Source organism: Sylvia atricapilla, chromosome 4 (genome assembly GCF_009819655.1).
Source record: "Sylvia atricapilla isolate bSylAtr1 chromosome 4, bSylAtr1.pri, whole genome shotgun sequence".
NCBI classification, from domain to species: Eukaryota; Metazoa; Chordata; class Aves; order Passeriformes; family Sylviidae; genus Sylvia; species Sylvia atricapilla.
The window spans coordinates 52,077,958-52,090,393 of NC_089143.1; the positions used below are offsets into that span (position 1 = coordinate 52,077,958).

Consider the following 12,436-nt stretch of genomic DNA (forward strand, 5'->3'; position numbering starts at 1 on the left):
ATTGTTAAAGAAAAACAAATGATGAAAACTGAAACCTAAATAATCCGATTTAAGCTGTAAAGAAAGAAAAACTAGAGGCTGGTGGAACTTGGGCAGGTGTCTCTCCTCCCATTTAAGCCCTCAAAACCCAGTCACCAACGTATCCTCCCATATAAGACACAATGGAAAAGAATCATTTTCTGGATCCATCCTAAACATTTCTAAAGCATCTTTTGCTCTTCTTTGCCTGTGGGGAGACAGCTTACATTTCGGCAGTAAAGGAAAGGTTACATACTGTACTCCCATGGTTTGCATACATTTCATTTTTTGCACTTGTGTTCATTGAAGACATGAATTAGAAGCAAATATTTTCTTGCATGTGCCTTGCAAAGAAAAATAGGACACAATGTCTGAAACACTTAAACTCTGCGCACTGTTGTGATGCCTTTTGCCAAAGCCAGACACAGTGATGCTCTTTTTCCAGCTGCGGTCTGCAGGACGTCGGTTTAGATCTTTTTTCTCCACAAAAAGCTATCTAAAGCACAACTTCTCCATCCTCTCGTTCCAAAGACGTGCATTTCAGGAGGCAGTAGATTTTTCTCCTTTCAACCAGCAGCTCTGTGACACAAGGCAGAGGCTGAAGGAGATGTAAACTATTTACCCTGCCTGGGTGTACGCTATTTTTGCACGCCGGCAGGCCAGCCTCCCCGGGCCATGTTTGTTTATAAGGCAAGTGTTTCCCGTTCACGCAGGGCGCTCCTGGAAGGAGATGCCTGGGAGTTTCTGTTTGAGGAAAGCCACTGAGGGATCTGCATTTATGGCAGGAGAGATGCTTTGTTTAACTTGGAAATAGCTCCAAAAAGCAGCACAGCAAGTGCATTATCCCTGAAGAACCCAGCGTCACCAATAATGCTGTGGCAAGAGAGAGGAGAAGACACTCCTACGGAAAAGTCTGAAGGGAAGTATCTGGCAGCTTTGAAAATCTCCCAGTTAAAACGTGGGTGATCTGTTTTCAAATGAAGGCTGTGTACTTTCTCTCCCTCCCTCTGTTTCACTCTCACCTCTGTAATATTTCTCCCTGGATGGTCTCTCTGTCAGTCATTGTGTATTTTGGGGGGGTTTTGTTTGTTTATTTGAGGTTTTTTCTCCCAATAAAATAGAGGTGGCCAAACCTTCACAATGATTGTGTAAGGCATTTTCACGGTTGGAGACTACTAAAAATAAAAAATGGGAATATTATTTCAAGTAAGTTATTGCAGCTTCCTCCAGTTCCAGCCAAACTGCAAATGTAATTTTGAATATTGTTCAGATCATACTATTTAGTTTATTTTTTAGATGTTTTACTCCTTGAAATCATTGTATTTTAGGGTTTGCTGCTTAGAGCTAGGTCAGTGTTTACATGGAAATGTTACTTTGAAAGAAAAGTATTTACATTTTACTGAGAACAAGCTGTACTCACACAATTTCAAAAACCTTGCACTTATTTAGTTGAAACTATTAGTCAAGTGTAACTCAAATTTGTGAGTACCTTGGGCCCACATCCAAACATTTTTCTGCCAGTCTTTATTTTCTTATGCTTTTAAATTGTCTTAACTTTTCAATCAGCTCTATCCATCACTCTCCAGTTTTCTAAGAGAGAAATTAAGAATAATGATGAAAAAGAATTTCCTATTCTATCTATACATATTTATAGGACACTACAGTGACACATTAGACTAAAAAGAAATGCAAGACAAAGCCAAGCAAAGCGTATTTTCTCCCAAAAGTGGAAATGCTGGAGAGTCAGCACTTAGAAAACTTACAGAAAGTCATGTTGAGACAGTCAAATACCTACAATTATAATAAAAATTCACAAAAGCCCTACTCAGATGTAAAAATAAAGTGATCTGCTTGGTCCTAGCTAAAACAAGTCAGCATTCCACCACCCTCTCAGTATTCAAAACTTTGTTGCAGTAGGCAGCAGAAATTCACTAAATACACAGATTCCACAAATTTACCTCAGAGGTTTGGTCTCACAAAGATATCAATGACTCATTTAGAAGTAATTCTGGGTTTTACTAAGGCTTAATGCAAACCACACTCTGTTTATCTTTTATTTTAATTTCTTTTTAAAATGCAAGGAGGCTGCAGTTTCACACTGATGATTAAATCCCAGAGGTGAAACAAGGGTTTCAGCCACAGCTGGGGCCAGCCCTGCCGGATAAAAAGTATCATGTAGGACAGACGACATATTTCCCACGGAATCACAGAAAAGTGGCATTTTGAGAAGAAGGGAATTGTCCAGTAGCTCTCCTTCAGTAGCAAACCTCAGAGCAAATCATTCAAGCCTTTTCAAAACATTCTGCTGTGTGCAGGCTTGACTGCGCTTCTTTCCATTTATGTATTAAGAGACAGCAAGGAGGAGAGAAGGAAATAACTAACATAACATACAGGTGGGACGTAGAAACAAGGCTGGCTAAGGATCATGTCTCCTCTCCCACTGCTCTGTTGCAGGGTGCACTGTTTCACACACCATGCAAACTTCTTAGGGCAGCTCATTTTCACTTCCACCACAGCTTCACTTCTATTAGTACAGGGCTGCTTGAGTTTAGAATTGAAGGAGAAGGTTTAAAGATGGCTTTCAACACCTGCATGGCTCTGCACAACATGGCTACAAGCTAATGCGGTCTGCATTTGCTACTAAAACAACTGTGAGCTTCAGCAACAAATATTAGGCAAATTTAGCACTGATTAAATGTCAGCCCTAATGTGTAAGTCTCTACTAAGCTACAGGGCGGCCTTAAGAAAAGCTCTCAAGTTCTGGCAGCAAGCCCCATCCCCAGTTTGGACTTTTAAGGGTAACTTCAGCATGCTTCACATAGCACACTACTGTTAACAACCACTTGTAACTCCTTTTCTGTCTCCTCTGCTTTCAGCCCACCTGGCAGGGTCATTACTTAAACCAACAGAAATACATTTTTCAGTAACATTTTCAGGGTATTAAATACCATTTCAAGATCAGAATGTATCAGATGCCCAGCTTTGTTTTCCCTGTCTTTCAACAGTTAGTTTTCAAAATGTCAGTCATGAGAAACATTCTGTAGGATATTTTGCTGTTAGTACAGAACAAATATTTGGGTAGAGAACATGTAAAATCTATGGAGCAAATCTTAAGTAATTGCTACCGACTGCAGTGAGTAATGCTGCAAAGAGAATCTACAGGTTCACTCTGAATTGTGTAATATATTATTTTTCATAAATATTTGTCCTTGAAAATGGGGCCAACTCATGCAACAGTCTTCATTCTCCATAGAGATTTGTACTTTGTATTAGTACACCCTGCCAGGATAAGACTGCATGAATGTTGGTCCCCACAGAATAATACGAGAAGGTTGAAGAAAATCTCAACAGAATGAGAGCTCAACTTTGCCAAAAAACACCTACAAAGAAAACCCCTCTTTATTCACCAGCTCAGATATTATCCTTCATTTATGTAACTTTAAATGAAAGTTATAACCCGAAAACTGGTGTTTTTAAGTAAAATGCCCATTCTAACAGCATTACAAATGAAATTTGGTCACACTGGATATGTGTCTGTACTTCAACCATCTTGTTGCCAACCGTATGAAAAACAGAGTGAAGGTGCAGAAAAGAAGGTATTCCATTTTTTTTTTATGTTGGGGGTTAGTCTCAAGTGTTTGGCCGTAGGATTTACTCCCATGCTCTACAGATCAGAGGCAAAACAGCTATTTGAATTCTTTCTTCATCATCACCTTCCTGTCTCCCAGAAGTTCACCTTTATTCAACAGAAGAAAGAGAGGTGAAATCCTCTCAGTCAAAACACTTCTGTTTCTCACAATACACCGGGATTATTTTTGTATGAGGACAGATGCCTTTGCTGCGATTCTGTACAATAAATACTATCTATTATTTCACGATTTCAAAAATATTTGAACCAATGACAATTTGGAGTGAGAAACTTCTGAGTCTAACCACTTGGGCTTTAAACTGCCATCCATGCCTCCACTATATCTTTTCAAGTGAGACTCCAGTCCTCACCTCAGTCTTTTAAGTACTGACGTAAGTGCAGCCTTCAAGTCCAGGGCTGTTTCTTATTCATTGAATAGGTGCTGATGGACACATTTGCAAGCAGACACATTCATTGTATAGAAAACAGTGAGAAATACTGTGGGAGGTGCTGAAAGTTAAGATCTGGCATTTCCTTCAGAAGGTATAAAACAACACAGTGACCCAAGGAAGCATTATTGTGATGAAAGAACCCAATAGGACAGTGGTGTGAAAAACCGTAGAAAAATAATGATCCAGTTAAAATGAGATACATGGCTAAGGCCCTTTTACACTGTTTTGTAAAAAAGACCATTCTCCAGGTCCTGAATGGTATGAAGAAATATTAGTATTTAATTTTACAAGAGTCATCAGATTATTTAATATATCATCAATATATCAGGGTATTTTTTCCAACCATCCAATGCAATTAATGTGCATGTATTGAGACCCAGATATTCCACAGGACCATGAATGTTGTTGCAAGTGCAAAGATGGGAGATTACATCTCATCTCTTCTGCATGCTGCCTGAATGTGCACACTGCAGATTGGAATAAAAGACAAGTTTTTGCATTGCTGGGAAAAGCAGCTGGGTTTAATTGTGTGTAAATTTAGCCTGCAGTGTTTTGTCCTATCTATCAAACAGTAAACTGTCACCTCAGTCATCCTCGTAGGCAAAACAACAAAGGAGCTAATCCTAATTAGGTCTAACATTGTCTGAATCACATTTATGTTCACCCTGAAAAAACAGGTCACAGAAGTTAATCCAGCCTGCAAAAACATCTAGAACCAGAAAACCCATCAAGCAGAGGACAAGTCACATGCCCAGTCACCTGACACGAGTCATACACCGCACCTCACCAAGAATTAACCCATTGCAAAAATTTAACCATTGGCAACCTCTTCAACTCTCATTTCCCCTACAACTCTCTTTTCCTCTCCTCCTTCCTTTCCTTTCTTCTCTTTCCCAAGTTTCCCAGCAACAAAAACAGAGCTAGCAATACATAAAAAGAAGAAGAATTGCATCCTTGTATAAGAAAGCTTTAAAATTTTGAGATTTGATGAAGATTCTTAATCAAAAGGCCTAAAAGAGGCAAGATTCTGCAGGGAGAAGCTTGTATTAACATAACCTTTCTGAGGAAGGTGAGCAGGGAAAATCAATCAGAAAAACTCCTCCAGGAGAGCTGTTAATAAAAGAGGGTCTCTGTAACAGCAATCGGGAGCAGCCTAAAGTTTATCCGAGGGAGGCTACGTTTTATTCTCCTCAGGCTTGACCAGACACTGCACTCTGCTGCTCACAAATTGGCTGGACTAGGAAAACATGTGCTGACAGGTTGGATATCACCAAAATGAAGGTGTCAGCCTTACTCTGAGATCACTCAACTGAACAATTGTCTTAGCTCATCCAGAAGCATTTCACTGCTAATGGCCAGAAAGCCAAGTTGCAAGCTTGCTCATTTCCTTCTATGAATATGTGCCAGCACACCTGAATCTTACAGCAGAATAAAGGAAAATCCAGAAAGCTGCTGCTAAACTTACTGCTTATAATCAAATCACTGCGAGATCTTTCTATGCAGACCTTTTTTGGGCCATTTTCCAGGATGAAGCAACAGCTGTCTTTGCCAATCTCCTCACAGGCAAAGAAAATTTTCAAGATTAACTGCCCTGATAGAAAACAGAACAGTTTTTTTTTTTCCTTTACTTTGTTAGCATTGCTACTCCTGCAGTCAAGTTTCTATCCTAGAAGCTCTTCCAACTGTGAATTAATTAGAGTTTTGATAAGCTGCATACCTGTTATTCATAGAGATCAGGAGTGGTAAACTTAAAACCTCCTTTTATTTCCTAGAAGACTTTATTTCGTGGAAGACTGTAAAATTAATTTCCCACTTCTCCAAGGAGGCTAATGGGAGGCAATTGCTGATGTTCTCCTATGGTTTGAAGTGTAGCAAAGGAAAACCTCTGCTGAAAATTGGACTGTAGCAGGGGACAAGGGCCTGAAAACATGGCAATCCTTGCTCTTCCCCTGAAGAGCTTCCAGCTAACCCATCAATGAAAGTAGCAGAGCCCATAACCCAGACTGGTGCATGCCCTTGATGAAACCCATGCTACACAGGATGTCGTCCTTTTTAATTAGGACATTTAACAGATGGATATGGCCAAGAACCAGAATTGCCTGTTCTTGTTTAAGAATAAGCTCTCCACCCAAACAAAGTATTAATGTGTCACTCTGTATAATAAATACATGACTTGCTATACAAAGAAGTAGAGCTGAATGGCTTTGGCCTTGTCTCGAACTAATTTATTTTAAGTCTATATATAACAAGTTCCTCTGACAATGAATTGTGTAACGTCTACAAGACAAAAACCGGCACACTTGGTTAGCTACAGAAAGACAGGTGGACTGACAGAAACTTCCACTTAGTGTTTTATTGGCTGCCTGCCATAGTTTGAATGGGGGCAATTATGAAAAAATTGAACACATGACTTTAATAAGCTTCAATATAGATCACTGTCTGGTGGAAACAGAACTTTACAATAAGTTACTCTGGGTCTAGTCTTTGCTGCTAAGAACAAATGTGTTGTTTCAGATGTCAATCATATATTCTTGGTATTATTCGAAAAGGTTAGCGGGAATACTGACATGTGGAACTGCGGATGACACGAAGCAGCCACAGCACTGATCTCCCTCCACATCCTGTGAGATAGCCAGCCTCCCTCCATGCCAGAGGGGCAGTCCCTCCCTGAGCACAACAGGGATGTGGCAGCAGCACCTGACTCCAGGAATGCACAGCAAAGAGCAGCTGCTGCTGCAGGAGTTCGGCATCAGCCTCTCCAAGTGCAGTTGTACTCTGCCCACAGCTGAGCACTGGGTACTTAACAGATAAATGAAAAATAATCTTATCAAATATTTAGAATGAACGCGCCTTGATGCAACGGTGTCCTTCAGGGGTTTTACAGTTCAAGATCACACCTTCAGCAATTGAACTAGCTGTGAGTAAGACAGCAAATAATGCACCACTTCACACTCACCATGAGGTCGGGGAGGCATCACTGCAGCAGTTAACACTTGTTCCACGTTTTGAGCAGCTTAAATGAAAGTTGAGGTTTGGATGAACCACCAAGTCTCCTTGCCAACCAATGCTCTTCCTTCCCCGGCCAAGCACAACCTGCCTTTTTCAAAAAAAACTCACATTACTGCTCTTTCAGCAATAAAGGTCTGCAGGGAACTTCTTCAGGACAGAAGCAGTCCATTGATGGGGGAAGCAGTCACTGGCCCTCTTGCATGAAAGGGGCCTACATGGGAGCCACAGAAATCCAGGCTTGCTGGAACTGCTCACATGGGAATGGGGGCAGAGACACCAACCAGAGCAACAGTAGCAGGGATCACAGCCTCCCATACAATTTTTTCCTAATTCCCAGACAGAAGAAGCAGCAGGACAGTTTCTCCCCATCCCCACTACCACCTGCAGCTCCCTCCCCTGGCTGCACTGAGGATGTATTTTCATGTGCTGCCGCCAATATGATTATATCCTGTAATTTCGACCTGCTCACAAACCATCTGTAAAAATAGCAGCAATTATTAACAACAGGAACAATGTGCACTGATGACAAATCCATACGAGACATTTCTGACACACCACAAATTCAGTAAGGACGAGTCCAAATAATGAACTGTCATAATTTGGCGCACAAATGCAACATGGAGAACAAGAGCTAGTCAATAATCTGCAGCATCAGACAGGAGGTCACTGACTTAATGTGAGTCATCAGAGTAATAATTTATGAGAAAACAGTTACAACATCAGGAGATATCAAAAGACTGTTCTGTGCAAGAAAGGATAAACAAGCCTCCTGCTCAGGGCAGGAAATTCACTTTAAGAGCAGAGTTGCGCTCTGGGCAGCACCGCTCCCAAAAGCGATGAGAAAAACTTGAGAAAAACTCGTGAAAAACAAATCCAGAACATCCCAAAAACTACCTTCAGCAATTTGAAAACTATTACTTATGAGGACAAATTACAATTGTGAGATTTGTTCAGTCTAGAGACAAGGGCCACGTGATAACAGCTCTGAAATAAGTCAAAAGCTTCTGCAAAGACAGATGAAATGCACCCCTGCTCCATGTGCACTTGCACGAGGTGGGAAACAAAGGCTGAAATTTGAACACTGAGATCACAGACATCCAGAAGATCAAGTTTTCTTTGAAACCCTGACAAAGAATGGAAACAGATTGTTTACAGAGGTGCAAGAATAAACATTTCTTCCCAAAGGTTTTAAAAATTATTAGATAAACAGGTGTCAGAAATGGTTTAGGTACAGCACCTTCAGGTGGAGGGACAGCCAGGACGATTCAAAGTTCTTTGCAGACTTACTGTCTGTCACTCTGTAATTTACAAATTTACCTCAAGATGCAAATTTAACTCATTTCAAAAACTGAATCTACATCTCTTAATTTTTAGTATATAAAAATTATTTTAATGTCATTTTACTTTTTAATTTCATAATGTTGAATTCTTACTTGGCCTAATGAACAACAAAGAAACTAATCTAAAACCAAAATGTTTCAATGCAACATTCATAAAACACATATTATGGTATTACTGGGACTCTGTATTACAGTTAATTGCTCACCAAGCCAAAAGATCTATTCTCCACAGAGTTCTTAAGATCATTCCATCACTGGAATTCCAAGATTCCAACAATACTGTTCCCATTACCATATTCACATCAGAATATGAATAGAGGTTAGATCAGTTGTAGCATCAATCTTGGTGACAGTCTGAAATCCTAGAATCGTAAAATGGTTTGAATTCTAAGGGACCTTAAAGATCTTAAATGTCATCCAATTCCAAGCCCTCTGTTCCAGACTGTTCTCTCCAAAGAGAAGTTAACAAAAAACAAAAACAAACAAACAAACAAACAAACATCTGAAGAATTGCTAAGGATCTCAGGAGATAATTGTTTTGAAAAGACTGAATCTTTGGAAGTAAGGAGACTAGAGTATTTGGGTTTTTCTTCACTCTGGAGACTCAGAAGTTGCAGCAAGCCTTAGGTTAAATTAAATCATATTTATATTACACTTCGAACATTGCAGCGTGGTTCTTTGATCATAACAGCTTAATCTCAGACGAACAAAGCAGCATTAAAAATCACTTTCTGACTCTACCCATTTCCTAATCTCCTGTGAGATTATTTTTAATGCAGGCAAGAAAACATCTCTTTCGAATAAGAAAATCCATACCACATTTGTCTCCAGACCTTTAATTGTTTAATGCTATTTCCCTAGGAAGATGTTCAGTTTCATTTACACAAGCCTTCTTTTTTCTTTCTTTTCCAAAAGGCTAATCAATATTTTGAAATATAAATTTCCTACCTTATAAATTGCCTTGATTTTTCAAATGAGTCAAACTGAAGCTGTAACAAATAACACAATTTACCATGTCTTCCCCTATTCAGTGTATGAGCTTTCTTGCGAGTAGCAGCTTCTACCAGTCAGGGTATTGGTGGTCAGAGCAGTAAGATTTTGATTTCCAAAGCTCTATGTTATTTGTGCATAGTTGGAGAACTTTGTATTCAGCAGAGAATTATCATATATGTGCAACTGAATTGTTAATGTATAGGGGAAGGTGAAAAGTAGTATGTGCTCTGTAGTGTGAAAGAAGATGATACATAGTCAAGCCAACAAGGGCCATGCACAAGAGAGGAGATGAAGAGCCACCAGCCAACTCAGCTGGACTCAAGCTGCCAGGCTTTTATAATATTAGTTCTTTATTAACATGAATAACATTTTCCTTACCAACTGGATCCCTAAAAAGCAAAAGAACGTTTAAAAACAGAGAGGAAAAATGCTACTGCAAAAGTTCTTTCATGCATCTTCTCAGGGAGGTTAAGGAAACAGACACCAAGTGCTTGCAGACTGGCAGAAGTGTCTTGTATTTCCTTATGGTCTGTGCCCAGTGAATTTCAGGGGAAATTTCCAAAGAGGACCCACTGTTAGAGCACAATACACTTCAAGGATACTGTGTTCAGCTCCATGCAGCAGGTGTTTCGAAGGAATGCTCTGCCTGAAACCTGCCTTTTGATTACTATGGCTTTGGAGACCTTCTGAAAAGAGAGACCTGACAAGGGCACGGAGCTTTGTTTAGAGAACTTAATCCTTATTCTCCCAGCTGCCAACAGGGAAAGGCTATGTTTTGCCTAAGTGAAAAATTCCTTTCTTAGAATCAAGTGATCAAAGTGGCAGAGACAAGCAAACACCCTTCTCCAACAGTCAAGTTAACATCCCCAACAGCTGACTGTTAAGACCAGCAGAAACATCCCTTTTTACTTTGACAACATGCATCAAAGTAAAAAAATCTCTGCCAGGTGGCATTAGGCATTACAGCAATACAAAAAACATCCAAAGAACCACCTGATCCTGTGAGACTCTGAGTTCCTCCCTCCCGTTGAAATGAATGGTGCAGAGGGTGCAACCAATGTAACCTGAGCGATGAATCACATGCCAAAGGCTACAAAGCACAAGCCATTCCAGGGCTATACTGAGCATTATTGGAAATATTTAAAACAAAACAAAACAAAACAAAAAAAAAAAAAAAACTTTGATTTAAACTGAAATTCTGGTCTTAGATGCACACATTGCCATGAGATTTCCATTACTCCTAAAATACTGATAATGTGAGTCCAAAGAAAAAATTGTTTAAAGTGTTCATAATTACAGATGGGTTTTTTTTTCTCCTAAGACCTTAACTTTTATCAGTGGCACACAAATCTAGAGACTTTCAAAAGTATTGGAGAGCAACATGGGTGGTGAAGCACTGGAAACAGACTGCCAGAGCAGCTGTGGATGCTCCATGCCTGGAAGTGTTCAAGGCCAGGTTAGATGGGGTTTGAGCTACCTGGTCTAGTGAAAGGTGTCCCTGCCCACAGCAGAGGCAGCAGTTGGAACTAGATGATCTTTAAGGTCCCTTCCAAACCAAACCATTCTGGGATATTTAAATATGGCAGGCTCTTAAATCTAATTTGAAGTATTGCAGTACGTTCCATGAAGCTCTTCTTAAACAAAATCTTTACTCATGAACAGAAGAGTTTGAATAAGGAGTGCATTTGTTGCAGCTCCTTCAAAGATGTGACCTAGCATGGCCCAATAATAAATCAGTGACCCCTCTGGCTGTACTAATTCAGACTCCAGGGATCTGAGGGGTTGGGTTTCCTGACAATGTCACCTCCAAAGGAATATGCCAGCTCAGCAGGACTTTTCCAGCAGCCTTGGTTCCTGCCTGTGAGAGGCTGTGGCAGGCTGTGCAACAGCACAGTGGATGGTGTTGTTCATCCCAGTATTTGGGAGCTGTGAGGAAACCAAATGGGTTGAGAGACAGACAAAGCTGGACTGAAAAGCTGAGACACAAAATCAGACAAAACTGGTAAGCAGCAGAAGTGAGCTGAGAAATCTGAGAAATATATAAACCTGCAAAAGGAGGAGAATGTGCTAGGGAAAATTGAGTTGGGTGAAAAAAGAGGTGCTGGATGTTTCCCTACAACTTAGAACTTTGATTTGTTCAACCTCTTAACTGTGGAAAAACCTTTCTGCAAGGCCCTAGCAAAAAATCCTGTCCCTTCCAAGTGCTGGACACATGGAGATTTGCAACCTATTATCTGGGCCACTTTGCTCACTCAAGGGAAAAGTTTTGTGACATGGATATGCATGGTCATTGTGCTGCATCATGCCTTGGCACAATGAGGGGTGTGCTACATAAGAGGACTTCTGTCTTCCACTTGATTTTTTTCAAAGTCTAAACAATAACCCATAAAACCACAATATTTTAGAAGCACACTAAAAAAAAAATAAAAATCATCAACTCACCTACCCACTGCCTACTAAGGATATGGCTGAATTAGTGTTACTTCTGCAAGTTTAATAAAGGATATTTATCACTGTGCCTAGAACCCTTTTTAAATTATTGCCAGAAGCTTATAAAGGTGAGGTAAATAACCACAAGTAGAACAAAAACCTACTGAAAAAGGAAGAAGAGAAGGAATAATCTGCAAGCAATGCCACTCGATGCTTTGTTGTGACCCTTTTCCCCCAGCAGTACCTGGGGGTGAAGGCAGAACAAACATCTAATCCACTCTTTTCTCATCCATCCCCAATTCTTTGCTCCACTCCTCTGTGTGCTCAGCCTGAAAAGCTTAATTCTGGTCATCCAGCACAGTCAACATCCAAGGTAGCACTGATGCCAGAAAGGTGCTTCCCACCTCAAGTAAGCGCACGACAAAGGCTGGAGCCCAAAGAGCCTCAAAACCAAGCAAAACAATGATGATGTCACAAGGGGATTTAGTCATGTCAGAACACACTTCCTTTGAAAGAGACAGTCCAACCAAAAATTCAGTTTCCTTCTGTTTTGGTGGCATTACTTT

The 12,436-nt window shown here is 40.2% G+C and overlaps 1 protein-coding gene across 2 annotated transcripts in view; it reads right to left on the reverse strand.

Annotated features, from left to right (window-relative positions):
• BMPR1B (bone morphogenetic protein receptor type 1B) overlaps positions 1 to 12,436 on the reverse strand; it is a 180,176-nt gene that overhangs the window by 46,292 nt on the left and 121,448 nt on the right. Inside the window, exon 3 of one of the 2 annotated variants that reach the window (XM_066317928.1) lies at positions 7,055 to 7,195. In XM_066317928.1, coding sequence (XP_066174025.1) covers positions 7,055 to 7,073 — 19 coding nt within the window. In that variant the 5' untranslated portion in view covers positions 7,074 to 7,195. The remainder of the gene's footprint in view (positions 1 to 7,054; positions 7,196 to 12,436) is intronic. The other variant, XM_066317929.1, reaches the window with a different exon arrangement.